Source organism: Nanorana parkeri, unplaced genomic scaffold (genome assembly GCF_000935625.1).
Source record: "Nanorana parkeri isolate BGI_ZX_2015 unplaced genomic scaffold, ASM93562v1 scaffold351, whole genome shotgun sequence".
In the NCBI taxonomy this organism is placed as follows: Eukaryota; Metazoa; Chordata; class Amphibia; order Anura; family Dicroglossidae; genus Nanorana; species Nanorana parkeri.
The window spans coordinates 732,618-758,801 of NW_017306619.1; the positions used below are offsets into that span (position 1 = coordinate 732,618).

A 26,184-nucleotide genomic window follows, 5' to 3' on the forward strand; every position below is an offset into this window, starting at 1 on the left:
TATATATATATACTTTAGGGGCAACACAGTGGCTTAGTGGTTAGCTCTTCTGCCTTGCACCTTGCAACCCTAGGGGTCCCCAGTCCCGGTCAACACACTATCTGCAAATATATATGTTCGTTACATTTTGCAATTGCCACCTTTGTGGGAGACATTATATTGCCATTCTAATCAATTTTTGGGATCTTTTTTTACATCAAATCTACGTCCATGTACAGAGTTCTGGTGCTTTGTTGTAATAAAGTAGATTTACACTGAATAGGGTTAGCTGTTGTTGAGCTATTTGTTATATTGCTACAAAGTATTAGATCACTACTAGTGTTTTACCTCCTCTAGAAATATTACTACCCACAACACAATACAGATATAGTACAGCCTTCTGCGTGACACCTCGAATCAGATCTGCCTTGAAATGAGTGCTCACTTCGAATTATTTTAATATCATTGCATTTTTTTAAATTTTTTTGCAACAAATGGCTATTTTCACACCACCGGCTTTCCATAGAAACATTTGTTCTGACTGTCAACTGAGAGTAAGGTTTACAGTATATAGTATATTCCTCTGGGAGTCCATGCGACATATCAAAGTTCCTTGCTCACCCCATTGAGAGATGTCACTTTTCTGAAAACCTTCGTTCTAGACATGTGCGACTTGTTTTATCCGAATTCCGAAATACAGCTATACCGAATCCGAATTTTACGAAATTCGTTAGCGGCAGTCTGGACAAACTTTCGTTTGTTGGACGAAATTTCGTTGCAGCAAAATGACATTTGAGGAAAAAAAAAAATGTTTCCCTCAAATGTCACTTTGCTGCAACGAACAAACGACCGAACGAATGAAAACGAAACGAACGTTTGTACAGACTAGCGCTAACGAATTTCATCCGCATCCGTAACGAATTGATTTTCGGACCTGAATCCCGAAAATCGAAATACTGCAAAATCTATATGCCAACAGAGACTTCATCAATGCTGTCCGAAATTTTGTTTGATCTTTATTTTGACTTGGAATACAGGTGAAACTCGAATAATTAGAATATCGTGCAAAAGTAATTGCAGTAAGTGCTGCAAAAGGGGCCCAAACCAAGTACTGAGTACATATGCATGCTTGTACTTTTCAGAGGTCCGATATTGTTCTATGTACAATCCTTGTTGTATTGATTGCATGTAATAATCTACTTTTTTGAGGTTGTGGATTTGGGGTTCTTGGGGTTTTCATGAGCTGTAAGCCATAATCATCACAATGATGACAAATCACGGCTTGAACTATCTTGCTTTGCATGTAATGAGTCTCTCTCATATATTAGTTTCATCTTTTAAGTTGCATTAGTGAAATAAATGAACTTTGCACAATATTCTAATTATTCGAGTTTCACCTGTAAATGGAGCTTACCAAATGAAAAATCACATTCACTGTTGGAATTTTGTTCTTTCAAGAAAAAATTTCCATCCCGGTCCTTTTTTTATTACTGTGGTCGATTGATCATCGATTTGACCCCCAATCAACTTTTGAAAAATCGAAGGAGCGTTCTGAGGATAAATTTTCTCTAATGAAATTCTACTGGGGTATGGCCAGTTTTACTTAAAGGAGAACTATGAGGTGAGTGCTTATGAGGAGAACTATGAGGCGAACCTCATAGTTCTAGCCGACCTGTGACAATGAGACTGTCACAGGTCGGCTCAGTAGATCGGGAGGTGAGCGAACACATACCGGCGTTCGCTCACCTCTCGATCCTGTCACGGCTCTCTGCCGTGACAGGGGAGGGGATGAATTCCCCCCTCCCCGATCCGCCAGCGCTGACTGGCGGAACGGACAGGGGAGGGGGCAGGTACAGCTGGCTCTGCCTCTAGATAGGCAAAGCCAGCTGTCACTCACGCAGCTGGGCGGATCTCGACATCGATGTATACATACATATACATATAATTATGGGCCTTGGATTTGATATAATTCAGGTACTTCAGGCTAGAAGGTGTCCCTCTTTTTCAGAAAGTGAGGAGGTCTGCTGGTCACCAGCTTAGAGCTTGTATCAGGGAGAAGGTGACATAATTTCGAGGCAAGGGGAGATGGGACTGAAGACGGAAATGGAACCAAGATATGCAGTCTATACAAGATATATACATGGATACCATGCCCTCACCCAGGAGTCAGGCTGCTTCTATGGAAAAGGTGGCAACATTTATATTATCATTTTTCATAATTTATCAATAAATTGACAGATAGTTTGAACTCAATTTATCTTTTTTTCTACTTTTTTTTTACTTATGAAATTCTATAAATAACTTTCTGACTCTAGAACAATTTTTTTGCATGAGCTTGTGGGAGAAAATGGGAGTTGACCTTTATACCAACAGCTTAAAGTGCATGTGAACTCAAAAACATGAATGTAATATAATGCAGTTTACCAGTTCTTAGGTCTACTGACAGCATTAGGTTTATTTCTTCCGTTTTTTTCCGTTTTTTTCTCCCCACTATGTTTACCTGGTGATCCTGCCAAGAACATATCTACTGTCCCTGGGTGACAAGGTTCTCGCACTGTATTGCATCAATGGAGGAAGTGTGTCAAGACTGCAGAACAACTCTTCTTCTTATCTCCATACCATATGGGGGAGGTGTTCTCTATTCTACTGAGAGAACTGGTCAGGCCTAATAACACTTGTTGAGAGAACCCTACAGAGTGCACAGGAACTTGCAAGCCCACTTGCAATTTCTGGCAGGATCGACGGGTATTTTTTGCACTTATTGAACAGATAGGGCAAAATGCTGATTTTGATGGTATATTTAACATTCCAAAATTATAGACCATTTACAGATCATTTACATAGACTTTAAGCTGTTGTTAGCCTCTGCACAATGGCTAGAGGACCTCTGTGTAACCGAAAACCCCCAGAAAGGCCTCAAAACTACAATCATAATGCTTATCAGTCCTTTGCCGGTGAATAGAATCTTCGTTCCTTGCAGAACTAGAAGGTTTGGTAGATTCTTCAAAATCCAACACTTCCAGGTGTGCCGGATGCCTGTGTCTCTCATTGACCTCTGTGGTTCCACTAATCGGCCAATGCATTGTAAGTGTGCCTCAGGGACTCTTTACTAATGAAGCAGTAAGCGGGAAGGAACCACAGCATGTAGTGGGAGAACCAAGCATCCCATTCACCGGTGGTGGGCCTAGTATAGGGAAAACACTAGCAGGTTGTTAAAACCAGCTCGGTTAGGCTCGTGTTAGTCTTTTTAAAAATACCTTTAATTAACAGTTTAGCAGAAGATACGAGAGAGCCAGCTTTGAAGGTGACAACGCCAGAGTCATTGGTCCCCAGGTTTTTTAGCGTAATGGTGTGGACCGTGCCTCCGTGCACAGAGATCTCATTCACGGGGCTGTTCTGGAGGGGCGAGCCGTCCAGCCACCACTGAACATTCCGCGCGCACGGACTGGACAGCTCGCAGGAGAAAGTGGCCGTCTCCCCCGCAAAGACATCTGTGTTCTTTAATGCGCACACTATGTCTACGTTACTCTCTGGTGACGGGTTCCAAGATTAGAAAGAAAAACATCAAACAATGGTAAAAAACAGAGATACCTTATTTGACCAAAATTGCAGTTATTACAAATCTAGTAGACTTTTGACACAATATCCTACAAAGTCAAGACAATACTAACCATGAACAAGGTGAAACATTATATATACAGTATATATACATTGCATAAACGTGAACTGATCTGTCTTATAGGCAAGTAAAACAAATGAGTTTGCTCAATTATTTAAAGATCAGCTGTGAAGCATGGAGAGACAAGACAAAATCTAGCAATAGTTTGATGACCACAGGGAATACAGCCCGCAGTAGTAAACGCTTTTAAAATGATAAGAGCCTTACAAAGGAATGTATTCAAATGTATATATTAAAATTATGACCATATACGAGCAAATCAGTACGTCCGAATCCAAACTCAACCAAGATCGGGAAGATTTCTGCTCAACTACACGCATTCCCCCCCAGTGAGGTGAACTTGTCCTCTGAACCCCTGAACAGTTTTACTCCCTTCCTTTAGCAACCTACAAGCTCCTGCGCTGCTTATGGTCAAAGTGCAACAAAACAAAAGGGGACTCCTTAATTAAGGGAGAACTATAAGGATGAATGATTTTCACTCATACTTATAGTTCGAGCCGACGTGTGACAATGAAAATGTCCCATGTCAGCTCTATAGATCGTGAAGTGAGCGAATGCATACCGTCGCTCACTCACTTTCCGATCATCTCCCTCTTAGTTACCGCTCCCAGCAGGGATTCTCCCCTCCCCGCTCCGATCCTCCAGCGCTGACTGACAGAACGGACGGGGGAGGAGGCGGGCACAGCTGGCTCTGCCTCTAGATAGGCAGAGCCGGCTGTCACTTACACAGCTGGGTAGATCTCGACAGCATTGTCGGGATCCGTCCCGGCTGCGGTGCACTCAGTATATAACGAGCTGTAGCTCGCTATATACTGAGCTTTGGGTCACGGTAGGACGCTAGTATATGTCCTCCCGAGACCCTTAAGAGAACTATGGGATAAAAAGGTTACCCCATACTTCTCTTTTAAATGACTCCCTCTAGTCAATCGTTATGGCATTTTAAACCAATAAGAAAATCTCATATTTACTTATTGGGTGACTGGTAAAAATATGTTATGACCAATAAGAAACTATTAGAGCCTATTAAACTATTTAATAAAGATTTCCTTCTTTCGTCAATTAACATAACAAGGTATCCCTGACTTATTCACCAAAGACCTGTGGGGTACACAGTGAACTTGGTGTAACATTTAAGGGTCCTTTTAAAAAAAAAAAAAAAAGTAACATCTAAAAAAAAAAGTAAAAACGCATTTCTATAAATGGTTTTCCTAAATTGCAATTTTTTATATCTAGTCAATGTCGGCTTACAACATTAAAATGTTTATGATTAAAATGTGGCAGATCTAATTATAAAAGAAAATGAGTGCAAGATAAAGTGGTAAATGTCTTCCCTTTGGCAAAAGTAGAATTGTGGCCAGGCTATGGACAGTCAAATATTCACAAATCTACATATTCTTAACAAGCAGCAAATGAGCTTCAAAACAAGCCCCCACTGACCTCTGTAGCCGCAGGCACTGTGGAGAAATTCAAATGCAATAAGCTCACCAGAAAACAGTATGTACTGTAGCGATATTCTTTTATAACTGTAAATGTTTGCTACAATCCACAGAAGAATTATACTCCATGTCACATGTCAGGAGAGGCAGAATACAGCATGGCAGCGTACAATGGGTGCATGTACATTGTATGCTGCCATTGTATGCAATGGACGCATGTACAGACACCATGACATGGTGATGCACAGATTACATAGAAGTATCCTCTAAACATAACCTAACAAAATGTATTATCAACCCCCATGAGAACCTGGAAGTGGCACGGTTTCAGGGGTGAAACCCCCTTTGTTAAGCCTGTTCCCACCTGAAGTTGGGGGAAGCAGAACTGCAAACTTTGAGGAAGAATTACTCCATAGTGCCAACACCTACAAAGGCCAGTGATGGCTCGTCTTTAAAGGAGAACTATGAGGTGAGTGCTTCTCACTCACCTCATAGTTCTAGCCGACCTGTGACAATGAGACTATCACAGGTCGGCTCAGTAGATCGGGAGGTGAGCGAACACATACCGACGTTCGCTCACCTCTCACGCTCTCTGCCGTGACTGGGGAGGGGCTGGATTCCCCCCTCCGATCCGCCAGCGCTGACTGGCGGATCAGACGGGGGAGGGGGCGGGTACAGCTGGCTCTGCCTCTAGATAGGCAGAGCCAGCTGTCACTCACGCAGCTGGGTGGATCTCGACATCGATGCTGGGATCTGCTCCGGCTGCGGCGTCTCAGTATACCGCGAGCTGTAGCTCGCGGTATACTGAGCTTAGGGTGATGAGAGGACACTAGTTTGTGTCCTCCCGTTACCCTAAGGAAAACTATGGGGAAAAAACCCTGACCCCATAGTTCTCCTTTAAGCTCAATTACTGCTTATTAAAGGCCGATTGAACTTTCAGTTTAAATACTTTCCAGATGTGTCAAAACAAAAGGTGTGCAAAGTTAGTTTTCTTTAGAAAGAGCAGAGAAACGTGTTCCCTGCCATCATGCTGTAGAGAAAGACCTTTGGCCCTTGTGTGGAAAAGGAGGTCTCTCTGCATATATGCGGCTCCCGAGTCAGAGATATAGCTCAGCAGTCAGACAATCTCATGCTTCCAGGGGGTTGTTGGACTGAAGAATCTGCAGAATCTGACACTTCCAGGTGCGTTGGATTCCTGGCCCTTTTGCAGTCTGTGGTTCGGTCCGCTGGCTCCTACATCACTACTGTGCCCAACAGTGGCCACCAGGAGGAACTACAGCTTGTAGGAAATTAACACCTTGTTATGGTACAAATCAGAATATTTGCCAGGGTTTACCGTTCTCCTCTGAGAATCCCAGCCAGGATTTCCAGAAGATCCTCTACTAATGGATCTTACAGGGTTTAGGCCAGTAGCTTTATACTTCTGCTGGTTTCTCATTGCTGACCCGGACTGTCTGACCCTTCTTAGCTTGCTGCCCCCTCCTGATCTTCTGCCTGGACCCAAATTTGCTCTTGTCTCCTTCGTTTATCCTCTGATTACTCGTTGCTGACCTTGGACTGCCGATTGTCTTTACTATAACAGAGGAGGACTTCATATGCATAAGAGGCTCTTACTACTCTATGGAGAACAGAGCATCGAGTGTCTATCCTCATATCCCGCTTTGTCTTTGGCGTTATAGAGGTCAATTCAGGACCGTACTGAGAACATTTTTATATCATAAAATCATGTGATCACCAAAACAAAAATGTGACAAAATCTTTGTAGCACTACATCAGGCACCCCGTCCCCTCCGTTACCTTGTACGAAGACGGAGGCGGTAGTCTGGGCGGAATCCGTGCTGCAGGCGTATTGGCCACAATCTTCCATGTCCACGTTATGAATCACTAGTTCAACTAAAGTGCCGTTTTGCTTCATCTCATACTTATCACTGGGCTGTAGGACCAGCGCTCCTTTCCTCCACTCCAGAGGAGCTTCGTCTTTGGACACCTGGCACTGTAGGACCGCCATTCCGCCCTCCTCCGGTTCTATATTGCAGAGCTCTTGTGTGAAAACTACAGGCAGGGCTGAAACACAACATTTCACAATGAGCAGAGAGAAACCATTGATGAAGCCTACAGATAGTAAGGACAAGGCAGCTGCCTGAGGTGCCACAGGTTGAAGCCGAACTTAGCCTGGAAGTTAAAAACTTGCAAGCAGGAAGGATTTTTATTGCAGAAGAGATACACTTCTACAAAAAAGGGTTCTTACCTTCCTCCTTGCAAGATGCTCTGGAACAGGGGTAGGCTGGCTCCCCAGCTGTGGTGCAACTTTAAATTCCATTAGGCATTGGAAGACTCTGACAGCCACAGTCATGAATGCCAAAGGCAGAGGCATGAAAACATTGGTAGTCTCACCGCAGCTGGAGGGCCAGGATCTGCCTACCGCTGCTCTAGAATGTAGACTGAGCTGCACACCCCTTAGTGCTGGGTTAAGTGAACTCCCATGGCCATGCATGGAAGTGACGTCATCCCAACCCAGCCAAAAAAGATGACCCCTAAAGGTGAAGGAGCGTACAGGCGTCGCATTGCTTGAGGGGAGATGAGTACAGGAGGATTGGGTGCCGCTTTAAGGGGCAGCAAAGGGCTGAAAATAATTTGAATGTTGACTTTATTATTATAACTCAATGAGAGAATCCAGTTAAGTCAAAGCTAGGTTAATCTTTTATTTTTACCATACAGCCAATCCTCATTCTAACCTATATTGTGTCATTGTCCCAGATGTAGTTTAGATTCATTTAAAACTCCAACAGAGTGTCACCCTCTGTCCCCAAGTCAAAAGAGGGAATCTCCCCGCATTGTGTCACCCGCTGTCCCCAAGTCAGAGAAGGAATCTCCCTGCACTGTGTCACATGAGGGATCTCCCCGCACTGTGTGTCAGTGACATAAATAGAACCACATTTATGGTGCAGGTGTGTGTTGTCTGCTCCTGTGTCCTCTGGATGAGAGCCATACTGTGTGGGGTGCATATGAGCACCAGCAAGAGTCATGTGTATTCTTCATTGAATCTTGGTGAGCTTTGTGTTTATTCCAGATCTGTGCAGTAATCCAGTGTGCGACTTGGAGCATCCTGTAATAAAGACCGGTCACTACTGCCCCCTCTCCTTGTGCAGGGTAACTGGTCTTGTCTCTGCCCCCTCCTGTAATAAAGACCGCTCACTGCTGCTCTCTCTTCATGTGGAGGGTGACTGGTCTTGTTTCTCCGCCTCTTATGTAGTGTCCTGCAGGCAGCTTGTAGTGGGTGGAGCCTGCTGGGTCCCTCCCACAGCTCTGCTCTATGCTATGTGCAGCACAGTAATGATGTCCCTGCTACTTTAACAAGTTAATCACAGGGTTTGCAATGACATTTAGTGCATATAGTATATATGAATTTATATTTTTTGTGGCTATTGAAAAATATATCTCAATAAACATTTTTGTGCCCAGAGTTCAGCTTTTAAAAAAGAGTAGATGTCATCTCTTTCTGCACAGATTTCCCCTTCTTACCTTTCACTCGTAGCTTGGCTGAGGTTTTCTCGCTGCCTGCTGTGCAGCTGTATTCACCTGCGTCCTCCAGCACGACGTCCTTAACACGCAGACTATGAGCCAATCCCTTCACAGTGATCTCGTACCTTCCGCCATGTTTGATCACCTGAGATCCTTTCCTCCACTCCACCGCCACGTTGGTCTTGGAGAGCTCGCAGTCCAGCGTGATGCTTCCCTGCTCCTCTGCCTCGGCTGGCTGCAGGTGCTTTGTAATTGTCAGCACCACGACTGAGGTTTTAAAAAAGAAGGGGTAGAATGTCAATGGCGTTCTCTGAGGTAAATAGGTATAGGTGGATGCAGGGCCGGATTTACTCTCTCTGCTGCCCCAAGGCCAGGTTCCTCAATGCGCCCCCTCCCCCCCCCCCATCAAGAATGGCAGACCCGCAGGCTGCATACAAGTGATCTCGGTGACATCGCCGGAATCACTTGTACAAAACAAGCGGCGGCTTCCCCCGCTGTACATTTAGCTCGGCTTGCCCAAAGCAGGGCTAAATGTAAAAAACAACTACCCACCCAGCACCCGGAAATGCATGTCCTGGGCATCAGGAGATAGGAATTCCACACCCCTGCTGCCCCTCTACTCCCTCCTGCCCCGAGGCCGGGCTTTGTTGGCCTTGTGGGAAATCCGGCCCTGGGAGGATGTCAGTAGGTTAAACCTGGCACTGGCTTGTTATATCTATAGGAAACTCTGTTGAGATTTCTAAGCACAACTCACCATGCAAGGAAGTCTCCAGCACAGTATACAGAATGGGATATATAGAGAATGTAACTCAAACAAAAGACATACAAGTTCCACCACCCAGAAACTTCTCAACAGTTTTTGTCTAGAGGAAGGGAACCCTGGAGTACATGTAGCCTGTTTCTGCCATACAGGGGAAAGCCAAAAATTCCTTCTCGACCCCACTGTATTTACCTTTAACTTCTAGTTCTGCTTCGGTGCTGTTCTGGCCGACTTTGAAGCTGACCAAGCCTGCATCTTCCAGGGAGACCTTCCTCAGGGTCATGGTGTGGATCTTTCCCTTGTGGACAGAAATCTCGTTCATCTCATTGTTCTGCAGTGGAACTCCGGCCAGAAACCACTGGACATTAGGGGCGTTATCCTTCGACACCTTACACTTGAATATGGCGTCTTCTCCCTCCTCTACTGACACCTTCTGTAGCTGATCTAGTATATAAGGTTCTGGTTCTGAAACAAAAAATAGTGTGTACGTTAGGAATGCACCGATACTAGTATCGTTATCTGTGCCGATACCGAGTATTTGCGCGAGTACTCGTACTCGCCCAAATGCTCTGATATTTACGCCCGATAACGGAACTTCAGGTCAGAAGGAGATCTCCTCTGACCAGCAGGGAACATGGAGCCGGCTTTCCGGGCAATTAGAAAGCTGCGCGGCGGGTAATGACTCGCTGCCCGGCTTCCTGATTGGCCGGGAAGCCGGCTCCATGTTCCCTCCTGGCACTGCTGGTCAAAACATTTATTGTTGCAAGGTTTTGTTCCCTTGTTTGTGATTCTGAAATTAAGTTTTCTATGGATTAATTTAGGTCTGAGGTTGGTGGTTGTCTGAAGGCCAACATTAGGGGTTGCTGGAAGATCTGTCGGCATTTCCTACCCACAAAAGTCTGTCCTGAAAACGTAACAGTTGGTGCAAATGAATAACGTCTCAAGGACAGAACTCAACTGTTTTGTTGTGACATCAGAAGATGAAACTAGGGCCCAGAGGGGAAATAGCCATCTTTCCCTCCACAGTTTTGGGAGTGATCCCATTAGTGTCTTTTTAAGGAGCTGATTCATGATATCACTAGATAGTTTGGGCCTCACAGAATTAACCAAGACCCAATACATTTAGGGGGTTATTCACTTAGCTGACAAAGGCAGCCGAGTGAATAACTGAGCCGAACGCTGCTCGGCTATCCACTCCGACTCAGTACGGCTGATTTCAGCCGTACATTGGCTGAAATCAACCGTACATTGGCTGCCTTCGGTCAGCCAAACATGCTCTGCATGTTCGGCTGAGCCAAAGTCCAGAAGGAGTTCGACTCAGTCGATCCAACATCTGGATCTGCTGAGCCGAAGCTCCGGCAGCTCACTTGCTGCCGTTCGCCCTTATTCTCAGAGGGGCCGAATGGCAGTAAGTAAATAGCCGAGTGCCATGCGGCATCATGTTGTTGTTGTTTAATGACAGATCAGCGTCTCCAAGTCATTTGGGGACGCTGATCTGTCATTACAACTGGGCGGAGCAAGCCGTGAGATCCCGGCTGGCACCGCCCAGCTGTCATTAGCGTGGAGAAAGGTCAGCCCTTCAGCCGACCTTTCTCCCTGCTTCGCCTGTCACTACGGCATATGCGTTAGGCTCGGCTGAGCTGCTTGGCTGCTTTCGGCTGCTGTATGGGCTATTGTGAATAGCCCGTACAGCAGTGGAACTGGTTGTTACGCCACTGCCGTACAGCAGCCCTTCGGTTTGACTGATCCAAAGGGCAGAGGCGGCCGAAGCGAGCCGAAGGATCAGCCGAAGCTACAGCTGGATCCTTCGGCTCATTAGTGAATAACCCTCTTAGTCATCTGATCATCTTCAGAACCTAAGTGGTTACAGGGAAAAAAAGTTTTCTTGTAGATAAAACTTATCTCTGTATTCGGTCACACTCCCTGCTTTCTAGTATATTTTTTTTCTTGAGACGCATGCTGAATTTATTGGTGTTCCCTACCACATTGGAGTTTACTGGACCTCGCAGCTCAATAAGAAATTTTTGGCCTACAATCCACTGATAAAAATACAATCCCGGGGCTCACAGCTATGCACACTGAACGCTCCCCTTAAGTTCCCCTCTCACCTTTAACAAACACTGCAGCCACTGATTTTTGGTCACCGGTGTCACATGTGTATTCGGCTGCATCGGACTGCTGCAGCTTGTGTATATGAAGTTCCACCACGTGCCCAGACTGCTTCACTTCATACTTGGCACTCGCTTTAATGGCCGTTCCACCTTTCTTCCACTGTACGGGGGCACCAGGCTTGGAGATCTCTGCTCTGAGTGTCACTAATCCGTTCTCTTCTCCCTGCTCGTTCTGTAGGTGTCGTGTGAAGTCCACGGGGAGTGCTGAGAAAGGACAGCATGTTGCATTTAAGATCAATTATTGAATTGTTTAATCAATGATTATTTAAGATTAGTCAAGACAGCCTAGGTTGCTTAAAGGGTAATTCCACTTTCCCAGGTGAATTTGGGAAAATGGAATTACCCCCTTCCAATATGGACCCTCCACCAGTTTGGCAAACACTCCTTCCCCTCAGCCGGTGCCAGTGCCCCATACTGCCATGTAGTGCAGCCCTGCGCTCTGTACTTTGAATTTCACTTGCAAATGGCGAGCACTCATTGGTGACCGTGCTGACCATTGCTCAGCTCATTGGTCAGCGCAGTCAAAAGCGCTTCTCATTGGTCAGCAGGGTCAGGTGCTTGCCATTTGCCAGCGAAATACTTTTGGATATTTTATGGCAGCCGTGACAAAGGGTCATAAAGGAGTCTTAAGAAAGATAGTATAGCTGGGTGTCCTGGTGGGATTTCAAAGGACCCTGTCACATTGCTCTGAATGGACAAGGTGACAGCGTCTCTTTAAAGTGTCTCATGCACACTTTCACTGATAATCTCTGAGACCTGTGGACCCTCCCCATTCTCACCTGTCACAGTCACAGTGGCCGTGGCCTTTTGCTCTCCAGTATCGCAGGTATAGTCCCCAGAGTCTTCCGGCAGGGCCTGGTGTATAATGAGCTCCACTGTCTTCCCTGCCTGTCGTATTTCCAGCTTGTCACTGGGCTTGATCGCCGAGGCCCCTTTCTTCCACTGGACGGGGGCATTGGGCTTGGAGATCTGGGCTCGTAGAATCACTGCAGTACCTTCTTCACAGCTGCAGTTTTCAGGTTTCTGTTCAAAAACTACTGGAACGGCTGCATCAAATAAAGGGTGAACAAGTATAAAATGTCACACAAAAACTGTGAATATTCCTAATTCTAACTTTAAGAACAGCAGTACTTATAGTTACATAGTTACATAGTATTTGAGGTTGAATAAAGACATTAGTCCATCAAGTCCAACCTACTAGGATCTCATTCTAGGAGTACCTGTACCCCTGTATATTACCTGTACCCCAAGTCACTTTAATGGCGGTGTAGTGACTGGATCATATAAATTAGAATGGGTTACTTTCACAAACGTTCACACCTACATCATGTTCTTGGGCAATCGTTAGAACTAAGGCCACTTGGATGAAGCTTGTTCAACATCACAGAACAATATCTGTAAAAAATAAGTCAAGGCAACTGACTTGCTGTATTTTTCTTGAAGACGTTTCACTGCTCATCCAATTCAGAATGACTTGTACAAAAATTATCTGGGAACTTGACTTATTTTTTACAGATATACCATGACCTGGATGAATGAGAACCTTCACAGACATATCACAGAACAAGACCTGTTAAAGGTGACTAACTTCTACTAGATAAATCCTAAATTACATTATCAACGAGTAAAATCTTTTTTTGTAGCATTTTGGCAAATAATACAAACTCTCTACCTGTCACAGTGACTTTGGCCTTTGTCTGTTGGTTTCCAATATCACAGGTGTAGACACCAGAATCTGCAGGTGTTACATTGAAGATCTGCAAGACTTGGATAGAGCCACGATCCAGCATATTGTATTTGGCACTCTGACTGATCTGCTGTGTGCCCTTCTTCCACACCAGGGACACTCCGGGCTGGGACAGCTCACACTCCAGAACCACCGTGGTGTCCTCTTCCACTCCCACATCAGACAGTTGTCTTGTAATCACCGGGAGAGGAGCTGGAAAAACAAAGAGGTCTCTTAACCTAAATTAAGTTATTTTGGAACCACTTATTTATGAAGCTCTTCTAAATAATTGTTGCCATATTTCAACTAAGGTAAAAACATCCCAAACAAGTGTATTATGTGGATAATTTCACCAGTTTATAAGGCCATGCTCCCAATTTTTCCACAGAGAATTTCAATAATAGCTTACACCCTCAAGCGGAATCCATAATGTTAGGTGGAACAGGAGAATTAATGTGACTTTTATGGTTCTTTAGATTTTTTATACCAATTCTTTGTACCATTTTTGCACTTCATGTCAGCATAGCGGTTTTCTATTTCAAAGTCTGGAGAAATATTTTGTAGAAATGTGGGGAACAAATTAAAAGGCAAAAGTGAGTTATTTTGCTGACACACCCCACCCCCCGACGACATGAAGACCACATGCATAATGTTAGTATTGGTCAGTGTATGTTACTTTGCACTTCAGGGAAATGGAACATGTAGACAACTTTTAGAAAAAAGGTTGCTATGAGCTCAGTGGGAATCAGTAATATCTAGGTAACTTTGCTGAACCTTTTTTCACTGGAGAGAATCATCAAATCTTTAACAACCAAGGCAATCTTTGTCTGTCATGCACAGAAGGGTAGACAGCAAAAAATTAAACTGAACCCCTTGACTTCCCTGATCTAGAATCCCAGTGATATCCTACAATAGCATTAGACCAGCATTACCCTCTTTGCAAATCTACTAGTTTAACATTTCAGACTGGGCACCGGGTATCCAAATTTTACAAAGATTATTTGTGGGTATCAACGAACAAAGTATAGGGAGACACAGACAACAGAGGAGCATCCAAAATAATAAAGTTCCATTTTTCCGTCATAACTCATTTTTTTTGTGGTTCAACCAGAGACAAACATGGTCATTAGACTATTGAATTAACGTTACCTTTGACCACAAGCTCCGCTTTAGATGTGTGTGAACCAACTCTGAAGGTCACGGGACCGGTGTCCTCCTGCGTCACACTGCTCAGTTTCACCACATGGACCTTCTCGCTCTCCACTGAGATCTCATTCATCTCATTCGTTATCAGCGTAATGCCCTGCAACATCCATTCCACGTCCTTTGCGTTGGCGTGGGAGACTTCACACTTGAACACTGCGTCCTCTCCGGCAACGACTGAGAGGTCTTTGAGACCACGGACAATGGTGATGTCCAATTCTAAAAGAGAAATTGATTTGATGTATGAACAATCAACGGTACTGCTATCTAGCATAAGTTAGATATTGTGCCACTGAAGTACTAGCAGGGGCATCCCGAGGCTGGGTGTCACCCGGAGCAGAGACCGGGTGACACATATGCCCCCCCCCCCAATCCTCTTCTCTCTCCTGACACTGTCGGGCTCTCGGACCATGACCGAGTGTTCGACTTTTCATAGGGGGTGACACCAAAATGACTCAGTCATTTTGGTGTCACCCCTCCAACGGTGGCACCCGGGTGCGAGGCGCACCCCCATTGTGACGCCACCGGTACTAGTGTACAGTTTTAAAAAAACACCAAATTAAATATTGAAGGTTATATTTTAATTGCATTTATTTATTTATTATTACAAGTATTTATTTAGCGCCGACAATGTACGCAGCGCTTTACATAGTTGCACATTCACATCAGTCCCTGGCCTCGAGGAGCTTACAATCTGAGGTCCCTATCTCACATACAGGGCCAATTTAGACAGGAGCCAGTTGACCTACCAGCATTACTTTGCACAGGGAGAACATGCAAACATGCAAAATGTGTAACTTGATTTTGATAGGGGACTATATAAATTTAAGAGAACAGGCAGTGGCGTCACAAGGGGGGTGTGGCCCGCACCCGGGTGACACCATTGGAGGGGTGACACCAAAATGACTTACAATCATTTTGGTGCCCCCCTCCCCTCTGAAAAGTCGGGCGCTCGGTCATGGACCGAACACCCGACAGTTCCAGGAGAGAGGAGGGGACCCGGCGGCATACCTTATCCCGCCGGGTGACTGTCCCCTCCTCTCTCTGCCGGCGTCCATCACCAAGATAAAATCAAAAAGTTATACACGACCCTCCGAGCCAGCTGGCTGTTAGAATGGCCCTTCCAGCCTTACTCCCCCTCCGCTCCAGCGGTCTAAGGATCCTTGAGTCATCATGCCCAATAAACTGTGTATAGGACGTGAGGAAGCCAAGGGACATGCCATTGCTGCAGCGGAGGAAGAAACAGGCAGGAGGGATCGCTGTCACAGCTGGCCGGCCGCAAGGTTCTGGTAAATATAACCTTGTTGTTTTTGCACCTAGATCAAAACGAGCACAGTGTTTTTTGCTGTGATTACACCACAGTGCCGGCAGCTACAGAGGTCAGTGGGAGTTAGCTTTAAACCGTTTTTTCTGTTTGTTTAGAATATATAAATACTGTATATGAACGTCCATAGCGAGGTCACAGTTCCACTTTCCACTTCAAATGCTATGAAATAATTTTCTACATGCCAGCTGACATTAGGCTTGCAGTGGGAGTATTGACTCTGTATGTTGATGGACAGGAGGAAGTACTTAGCTGAGCTTGTAGGAAGGAGTGAATTATTTAGGGTGGGTCTGTTATAGACATGTAAGCTGTGGAAAAATTCGGTTCGGATATTTCATTATTTCGGGATTCGGATCCGAAATTCAATTCGGTTCCGGATGAAATACGAATTTTAGTTTCGGATGAGTTTACGAATATTCGTTGTGAATACCACGGAAAACCATAAACAGATATTAATACTAAAGCTGAAGCTCCCAGACCCGAATGGCATTTGGGGTCCGAATTTATGAATTGCATTCGGGAGCTCCCGAATGCAATTTGGAAATTAGGATCCCGAATGCCATTTGGGTCTGGGCGCCATATACATATATTGCTAAAGCTGAGGCTCCCAGACACGAATGGCATTCAGGAGCTCCTGAATGCAATTTGGAAATTCGGATCCCAAATGCCATTCTGGTCTGGGAGCCTCAGCTTTAGTATTATATGTATATACTGTATATGCCTCCCATGTTGCCGTAACGAGGATTCGTTTTCAGACCCAGTCGGATGCATTAAACCGAAAAACGCATCTGATTGGCCAGAAAAGTCACATGTCCCATTACATTTTGTTTTTGAACAAAATTCAGACGGCATCAGAAATTCCGAAACGGAAATTCGAATTCAGACGCATTTGGATACATTGGGATTCGGAAATTCGGATGTGTCCAAATTTTGATTGGGAACAAAAGGAATCGCACGTGTCTAGTTTATTAATGAAAGAACAGTTGACCTGTAAGATATCACACAAAACCTACCTCTCACAGTTAGCGTGGCTGTAGTTCTTTTGCTTCGAGCGATGCACACATACTCCCCAGCGTCTCCCAGCTCCAGATCGTGAATAATCAACTCCCGCACGGCGCCGTCCTGCTTCATCTCATACTTGTGGTTGGCCTGTAGTTTCTCGGCACCTTTTCGCCACTCCACGGAGGCCATCTTGGCAGAGACCTCACAGCGGAGGCGGGCAGTTGAGCCTTCTTCAGCCTCCATGTTCTGCAAATTCTTCACAAACTGGAGAACTGCAAGACAACAAAGTTATCACAATATATCATCATATAGTGGGAATAGTAATAGGTCAGTCCAACCGTAACTTATAGCCGATCCTGGGGTATTAAACCCATGATAGTTTCTTTTGTCTGTCAGGGACTCTGTTGGTTGGATGTGATGAGTTCCCAAGATCTGCACAGCTGTGTTCCTGCCAACATCACAGGTATTAAAATGTCATCTTTCTGTCCGGTAAATGGGAAATAATCCATATGATCATTTTTTATGACTTTGAAGGAACACAGCAGGGACAGTTTGCTTTCAGACTGTCTTTATCAGATTAAAACTAAACAGAGTCCATCTGAACAGAGCAGGCAGGGAAGGGAAGGAGTCACAGCTATGATTTATTCATCTGTGTGTGTCAGTTTTACCTACATCTCTGTAAATTGCAGGTTTGCTTCAGCAGAACAGCTTGGAATAGACAGAAAAACATGTAAAAAAGGAGCCTTGCCTATATATATATATATATGGGGGACAGACTTAACTGGTGCTAGCAGCGGTAAACCATGCATGGGACAGAGACACCCAGGAACAGTCTAAGCAGGTGTGCCCATGCGCTTTTAATCAGCAAGGCACCAAACACAGTTCAGTGCAGGAGGGCTTTGTACAGAAGGTCCATAGCATAAAACTAACAAAACATCTGCTCATCCGATCCACTAACTAAACTCAGGTCAGTTACATAATATTTGAGGTTGAATAAAGACATAAGTCCATCAAGTCCAACCTATTGTGTGTGTGTGTATAGGTCCCTGAGTGTTCTCATTCTTAAGAGTACCTGTACCCTTGTACATTTCGGTCTCTCAGGAAGTCGTCCAAAAGCTTCTTGAATGATTCCAGACTATTCGTGGAAATCACTGCTTGAGGCAGCGAGTTCCAGACCCTAACCGCGCAAACTGAGAAGAATCCCCTCCGCCCCTTGTGTTTGAATTTTTTTTCTACCAGTTTTAGGTGGTGGCCTCTAGTCCTTGTTACGGAAATTAATCTTAAAGAGTTTATTGCTAATGTTGCTATGACTATGGAACATTTTGTACATGAAAATCATGTCCCCCCCTTAATCTCCTTACTTCCAACGTAAACATATTTAAATTTAGTAGCCGTGTCTCATAGCTCTTGTCCTCCATCCCTTTGATGAGTTTGGTCGCCCTCCGCTGGACTTTCTCCAGCTCAAGGACATCCTTTCTGTGTACCGGAGCCCAAAACTGCACCACGTACTCCAAGTGAGGCCGAACCATTGATGTGTAAAGTGGCAAAATTATAGACTTATCTCTGCAATACATTCCCTTCTTGTGCAGGACAGGATTCTATTAGCTTTGCTTACAGCAACCTGGCACTGTAATCTATTATTCAGTTTGTGGTCTACAATGACCACAAAATCTTTCTCCATTTCCGACTTCCCTAGCGGCATACCCATAATTGTATAACCCATTTGCCTATTTTTAATCCCAAAGTGCATAACTTTGCATTTATCAACATTAAACCTCATCTGCCACATTAATGTCCACTCCCCTATTTTATCCAGGTCCTCCTGCAATGTTACACTATCTTGGTCTGTTTCTATTACCCTCCCAATTTTGGTATCGTCAGCAAACACTGAGATATCGCTGTGTACTCCGTCCCCGATGTCGTTAATAAACAGGTTGAAAAGCATGGGGCCCAGCACAGAACCCTGAGGCACACTGCTAATGACGCACACAGTTCCTGACTAACTTGGTGCCTCCTGTTGGGTTCCCCAACACATAGGTTTCCCCTAATATGAATTTGAACAGTGTTTAAACTGTTACCATTTGCATTACACGTGTATAGATGTCTTGTTGAAGCCAGAAATCAGATTCCACTGAGCTACTCTCTTGGTTTTGAATTGGCATGCAAATGTTTTTTTTGTAAGGATTACAGTTACAGGAAGTTGTTTTGCTTTTTTGATCCTGCAATGAAGGTTCTTGTTCAGGCACTTCCTGTTATAGGGTGACCTCACCCTCAGTGGTGTCACAAGTGGGGTGCGGGGGGTGAGGTCCGCACCCGGGTGACACCATTGGAGGGGTGACACCAAAATGACCGACAGTCATTTTAGTGTCACCCCCTCTAAAAAGTCGGGCACTCGGTCCTGGAACCGAGAGCCTGACAGTGTCAGCAGAGAGGAGGGGACCCGGCGGCATACCTCATCCCGCTGTGTGAACTTCCCCTCCTCTCTCTGCCGGCATTCATCACCAAGATGGCCGGCGGCAGGCGTCAATTAGACGGCTGTGCATGCTCGGTGTAGTCATCGCGCATGCACTTGGCGACGTCACGCACATGCACGATGACGTCACGGCGGGGTGTCACCCGGTCTCCACTCCGGGTGACACCCGGCCTTGGGACACCCCAGCTCACCCAATAATAGAGGGTCTTCCAATTGTGCCCCTGCATTGTCACCCTGTCATGAAAACTACATACGCCTATTAACACACATGATGCAGGCATGGTCCGCTGCTGTCGCCATCAGGAAACCCACCCTGAGAAGTGCAGCCGTCACTAGTGTGCATGTTGCAAAGAGGCTCCAGAAGATTAGCCCCACTGAGATGTAACAAAGGATGAAAAAAAGGTAAACAAGTGTTTATAATACACATTGCACAGAGCACTCTACATTCCATTCAGTTAGGGTTTACATTTTCTTTAGTAATTGCTGTTTATTCCAATATAAGTAGCACTCACTGTTGACTTTGATGTTGGCGGTGGTCTGTTGGTCTCCTGTATCACAGGTGTAATCTCCTGCATCTTGCCCTTCCGCGTCGAAGATGACCAACTCCGCTACTGTGTCATCTTGCCTCATTTCGTACTTGGCGCAAGGGAAGAGAGCCACAGACCCTTTCCTCCATTCCAGGGAAACGTTGGGTTTGGATGTCTCGCAGCGGAGCGTCACCGTGACTCCGTCTTCCACAACCGTATTCTTCAGTGGTTTGCTAAACACTATTGGGAGGACTACAATACAAGACGGACAACAATGTGGGGGGGAAAAAATGCAGAATTTAAGTAAAATATATTTAAATAAAATAAAATATACTGTGATAAACTATTCATTCAATCATGTTCAGTTGCAGGGATGCATTCAACGTGATTGAAGTAAAACTCCAGAAATCTTAAATGAAAAAAACACAATTTTTTAATGTGATATGTTATAATTAATTTTGATGCCAATTTGGGGTTGGCACTGTCTAATTTTATGGCTTCCTGTAGAACAGGAGTGGGGATCCTCAGGCCCTCTCGTTGTGGTGAAACTACAAATCCCATGAGGCATTGAAAGATTCTCACAGCCACAGCATGACTCCCAGAGACAAATGCCTCATGGTATTTGTAGTTTCACCACAGCTGGAGGGCCAGAGGTTCCCCACCCCTGCTATAGAAGTATAACATTGCAGAGACATCATGCCTGCTACCCGAAATCAGCCGTACATCGGCTGCCTATTGTGAATAGCCCGTACAGCAGCCCTTCAGTTCGACTGAACTGAAGGGCTCCGGCGGCCAAAGAGAGCCTAAGGAACAGCCGAAGCTACAGCTGGATCCTTTGGCACTTTAGTGAATAACCCTGTAAGAAATTTTAAGGCTTCTGTCTCTGATATTCTTATGCAAATCCAAATTGCCTGGCTGCTGTCGACTTCAAAACTTGCTAGTTATTACAGAAATTAAACCCTTTGCTTTGCCAGGCAAGTGCAACATGTTAATTTAAATGATGTTATATATACAGTATATATATATTTTAGGGCTGGTAATGATTACAATTTTCCTGTTTGATTAATCGAAATATTTTTTAATCAATTAATCGATTAATTTTGATTAATGATAACGCACATACAGATCCAACTACATTGGCCTATACACATACAGCACAGCAATGAAGTGATAAAATGAACTAGGATCACACTAATCCAGCACGTTATTAATCTCACGTGCCCCACTCAATATGGCCGCCGCTTGAGTGGGGCAACTCAGAATAATAATAACGTGCTGGATTAGTGTAATCCTAGTTCATTTTATTACTTCATTGCTGTGCTGTATGTGTATAGGGCAATGCCTTGGCTGGCGCTCGTGCAGAAAGTTTCTTGGGCAAACTCACCGGCCCAAGTGGCTCCGTCAGCTAACGAAGGGGGGAGGAGTCCGGTGATGTCACGGACATCGACGTCACCGGACTCCTCCCCCTTCCCTTCGTTAGCCGTCACGGACATCGACGTCACCGGACTCCTCCCCCCTTCCCTTCATTAGCCAACGGAGCCACTTGGGGAAGGGGGAGGAGTCCGGTGACGTTGATGTCCGTGACGTCACCGGATCGCCGACGGGACTCCCGGAAGCCGGCGGAGAGTTGAGTGTTTTCATTAGCGATCAAAATAATTTTAATCGATCAAAAAGTTTAACGATTAATCGAGAAATTAATCTTTAATTTCCCCAGCCCTAATATATTTCTATATACAAACATAGACTAGCCCTATGTGCATCTATCTCCGCGGAAGCAGACTTTCTGTGCATTTAGGAATACATCCAGATTTTTTTTAAGAACAGTTAACTGAGCTATATTCGATGAAAGGCGATAGTATTTTACAACTCCGTGACTGCCACAATAAGACACAAAAAAGGACATGTAACCTAAATGTTGCTTCAAAACTGTGAACCTTACTTTATGACATATGTCTTAGGAAGTAGGCAATGGCTTACAAATAAAACATAGCTTACACAATTAAAATTCATGCACATGATGAAAGGTATAAGCGTTTAATTTTTTTTTAATATGATATGATATTCGATATAAAGAAAAGGCCAGACATTGTTTTAAAATAAATTAAAACAGTAGAAAGGCATCATGGCACACTCACAAACCAGCATGTAAAACAACTTGTCTCACCACTAAGGATAATAACAGAGGTTTGGATACACGTCTTCTGCAGAGGATGTGAAAGCCGCACAGCCGCGCCAAGGCACCTCTTATAGTGCGGTCCTAACTCTAAACTATGAGAGTCTCCATCTTGGAGCACATGGGGGCAGAAGATTGAGAAGATGGAGACTCTCATAGTTTAGAGTTAGGACCGCACTATAAGAGGTGCCTTGGCGCGGCTGTGCGGCTTTCACATCCTCTGCAGAAGACGTGTATCCAAACCTCTGTCATTGTCCTTAGTGGTGAGACAAGTTGTTTTACATGCTGGTTTGTGAGTGTGCCATGATGCCTTTCTACTGTTTTACTGTTCAAAGCCCATTTCATGTGCACCTTACTGTATAACTGGTGACAAAGTGTTGAGTGCGTTTGTCATTTGCTTTGCTTAAAATAAATTAAAACTTTTTTTTTTTATTGTGGAGCAATAGGCTACTGAAGATTAGCCCCACTGAGATGTAACAAAGGATGAAAAAAAAGTAAAAAAGTGCCATAAGGATCCAAAAATGTTTTCCACAAAGATTTGTACGTTAAAGGGATGTAGATACTTCCAACAAGTGGATGAGGTGACATTTTTGGACGTACAATATGACGTAGATATATAATTACCTTTCACAGTCAGGTAGGCCTTGGTATCCTGATCTCCAGAATCACAGCTGTACTCCCCCGTGTCCTCCAGCCTCAGATGATGTATCAGTAGCTCCCGCACCTTCTCCCTTTGCCGCATCTCGTATTTGGTACCAGGCTGTAGCCCCAGGCTACCCTTCCTCCACTCCACCACAGCCCCGGGCTTGGAGACCTCACAGCTCAGGGTCACGGTGCCTTCTTCCTCAGCTTCAGCATTCTGGAGCGGCTGGGTGAAGGTCACAGGCAAAGCTGAAGAAAGCATTCAACATTAATTTATAAATAGCAGATACAGTAAGACGTGAGAGGGGGGGATTTACAAAGGTCATTGAAAAGTATTGCATTCTCCTACAGATCCTTATTGTACTGCCAGATTTTACTTGGTTTATTGAAGTTCAGCGCGGTACATCCTGATCTTGGTGTGTAAACATGAGAAGACCAGCAAAAAAAAAAAGTTACTGAACTGACTTAAATAAGCTTCTCCACATTGAAAATGATGAATTACACTAACTTTAGGATGTTATAAACCCCCTGTGGGATTAGCAGTGGGGAAAAAAATGGGCTAAACCATTATAAATTCATATTGCTAAAGTCTATCCACACAATAGGTTTATCTGCATTGGCTCCAAATTTTGTTAAAATATCACAGACATCAGTAGAACTGCCAGGAGTTTCCTTCCTTATCAATAAGCTTTCGGAATCAACAAGTATACTAAAATAAGCAATAAATAAGCAAAATATCCATCCAGCCTTTTATAAATAGGCTTTGTTATGTTCTTGTAAACTGTTATTCTTCTTCTACTGGCAACTACACTGAGTGGCCAGATTATTATGACCACCTGACGTTTGTAGGCTAATTAGCTATAATTTGGCGCTGAAGTTGCTAGAGGGCCAGACCATTATAAATATGGAAGCGGGTTGTTTACCACGACAGTGGAAGTGATTTGTTTCTGAAGATACGGGGAAACAACGCGATTTAGCAGCCTTTGAACGCGGGATGATTGTTGGCGCTCGGAGCCATGGAGCGAGTATCAGCAAAACAGCAGAATTCGTTAAATGTTCAAGAGCGGCTGTTGTTAAAGTGTTTAAAGACCGGACTGTCAGACGAAAATCTGGGTCTGAACGTGCGAATTGTGGCCGTCAGCGACTAGTCAATGTTAGGGCAGAACGGGGGAGGGGCAAGACTGGTACAAGACAACAGAAGGACAACAGTGCAGTGTCAGATTCCTCGCATCACCTTTCACCATCTCGTGGAGTCACGAGGCGGCCCAACGAAGTACTGATGGGGTGGTCATAATAATCTGGCCACTCAGTGTATATTATACTACTAATACTAACTAACTACCCATAGCAATATAGTATGGTAGAGTATAGTGTAGTAGTAGTAAAGTGTAGTATAGCATATAGTAAGAGTGTTGTAGTAGAATAGCATAATGTAGCATAATAGAAGAGTATAATGGTATAATACTTAAAAGCCGTATGATATAGTAGAGTATAGTATAGTAGTAAAATAATAGTATAGTATAAAAAAGTATTACTGTATATTATAAACCATATAGTAGTAGTACAGTATAGAACAGAATGGTAGCTTGATAAATGATAGTAATATAAGAGTTGCACAGTATAGTACAAAATAGTAGTATGGAAGTAGTATAGTATAAAATAGCAGTATAGTAGTAGTATAATATAAAAGAGAATAGTAGTGTAGTATAGTAAAGAAGAGTAATATATTAGTAGTGTGGCACAGTATAGTATAGTATAGCTACATAGTATGGTATAGAATAGTAATATAGTATAATAAAGTATTGTAAAGAATCATAGAAGTATAGGATAGTACAGAATAGTAGTAGCATGGTATAGTAAAGAACATTATTATATTATAGAGGTAAAGTATTAGTATAGTACAGTACAGAATAATAGTATAGTATAGGACAATATAGCAGTGTAGTAGATGTACTGTATAGAATAGTAGTATAGTAAAATATAGTAACGAATAGCAGTATAGTATAGTATAAAAGAGTATTAGTATAGTATAGAGGTAGAGTATTAGTATAGTGCAGTACAGAATAATAGTACATAATAAGACAGTATATTATAGCATTGTAGTAGAAGTACATATTATATAGTACATACAGTATGTAGTAGAAGTTATTATATATTTATAAACCCTTTTTCATTGTGCTTTTTGCATGAGATAGTTTTTATACTGAGCGGTTTATCGCGCGTATTTCCGCTCCAAAATCGCGCATATTTCCGCTCGATATCGCTCTATGTAGCCAATGCCATCCAATGCATTTCAATGGAGCTGTTCACATCTTACAGCTCAACGTCGTCTGTAGCTCGTCGCTGTAGCTTGTCACTGGTACATGACCCTTTTTTGCGCGGATGTCGCGCGATTTTGCTCACGATTGCTGCAGCCCGATGTCGTGCGACAAGTCGCGCAATGTCGCGCATGTCGCTCAGTGTGAATGGGGGCTAATGTTAGTTTTTGACGAGGTTAATGTATAAACCAAAAGAAAACATAGAAATGTAAGTGCATCTATTCTAGATTAAACTTTAAATACATATGAGTAGCCAAAGATTTCCAAAGATTCTTATATGATAACAAATAAATATGCTTTCTTGCAAAATAAATACAATATATATATATTTTTTTTAAATTTCTATATCAAAGAGATTACAGTACTCCCCCCTGACAATGCCTTCATCTGATTTTCTCTTTTTAAAGGAGAACTATGGGGTCAGGGCTTTTCCCCATAGTTCTCCTTAGGGTAACGGGAGGACACAAACTAGCGTCCTCCCGTCACGCTAGGCTCAGTATATAGGGAGCTGCAGCTCGCGGTATACTGAGACGCCGCAGCTGAAACGGATCCCAACAATTGTGCCGAGATCCGCCCAGCTGAGTGACTGACAGCTGGCTCTGCCTATCTAGAGGCAGAGCCAGCTATACCCGCCCCCTCCCCCGTCCGTTCCGCCAGTCAGCGCTGGCGGATCGGAGCGGGGAGGGGGGAATTCATCCCCTCCCCTGTCACGGCAGAGAGCCGTGACAGGATCGAGAGGTGAGCGAACGCCGGTATGTGTTCGCTCACCTCCCGATCTACTGAGCCGACCTGTGACAGTCTTATTGTCACAGGTCGGCTAGAACTATGAGGTTCGCCTCATAGTTCTCCTCATAAGCACTCACCTCATAGTTCTCCTTTAAGTAAAACTGGCCATACCCCAGTAGAATTTCATTAGAGAAAATGAGAGCCGTGAGAGCCGTGACAGGATCGAGAGGTGAGTGAAATCCGGTATGTGTTCGCTCACCTCCTGATCTACTGAGCCGACCTGTGACAGTCTCATTGTCACAGGTCGGCTAGAACTATGAGGTGAGTGAAAAGCACTCACCTCATAGTTCTCCTTTAAGAGAGGGGCCGTCTTTGATCAGCCATCATCCAGAGTCTCCATCCACTTCCTGGACTGAGATGGCGGCTCAGGGTTGTCACAGTCATGTAAACCCCGGTGTCTGTGCAGTACTTGGCTGTGTTAATAAATGTCTTTTGTGACTTGCTACAAAGTTGCAGCCTGATC

General features: G+C 44.2%; 1 protein-coding gene and 1 long non-coding RNA gene across 2 annotated transcripts in view; one reads left to right on the forward strand and one right to left on the reverse strand.

Annotated features, from left to right (window-relative positions):
• Positions 1-7,977, forward strand: part of LOC108788796 — a 19,854-nt gene extending 11,877 nt beyond the window's left edge. The window contains exon 3 of the long non-coding RNA XR_001941362.1: positions 7,886-7,977. This is a non-coding gene — a long non-coding RNA (uncharacterized LOC108788796). The remainder of the gene's footprint in view (positions 1-7,885) is intronic.
• Positions 1-26,184, reverse strand: part of OBSCN (obscurin, cytoskeletal calmodulin and titin-interacting RhoGEF) — a 233,575-nt gene that overhangs the window by 95,196 nt on the left and 112,195 nt on the right. Inside the window, exons 52-61 of the mRNA XM_018558648.1 lie at positions 22,600-22,866; positions 19,788-20,054; positions 16,814-17,074; positions 14,423-14,695; positions 13,220-13,486; positions 11,485-11,751; positions 9,569-9,841; positions 8,617-8,883; positions 6,892-7,158; positions 3,237-3,509 (exon numbers count right to left, since the gene is read on the reverse strand). Of these exons, the coding sequence (XP_018414150.1) occupies positions 3,237-3,509; positions 6,892-7,158; positions 8,617-8,883; positions 9,569-9,841; positions 11,485-11,751; positions 13,220-13,486; positions 14,423-14,695; positions 16,814-17,074; positions 19,788-20,054; positions 22,600-22,866 (2,682 nt within the window). The remainder of the gene's footprint in view (positions 1-3,236; positions 3,510-6,891; positions 7,159-8,616; positions 8,884-9,568; positions 9,842-11,484; positions 11,752-13,219; positions 13,487-14,422; positions 14,696-16,813; positions 17,075-19,787; positions 20,055-22,599; positions 22,867-26,184) is intronic.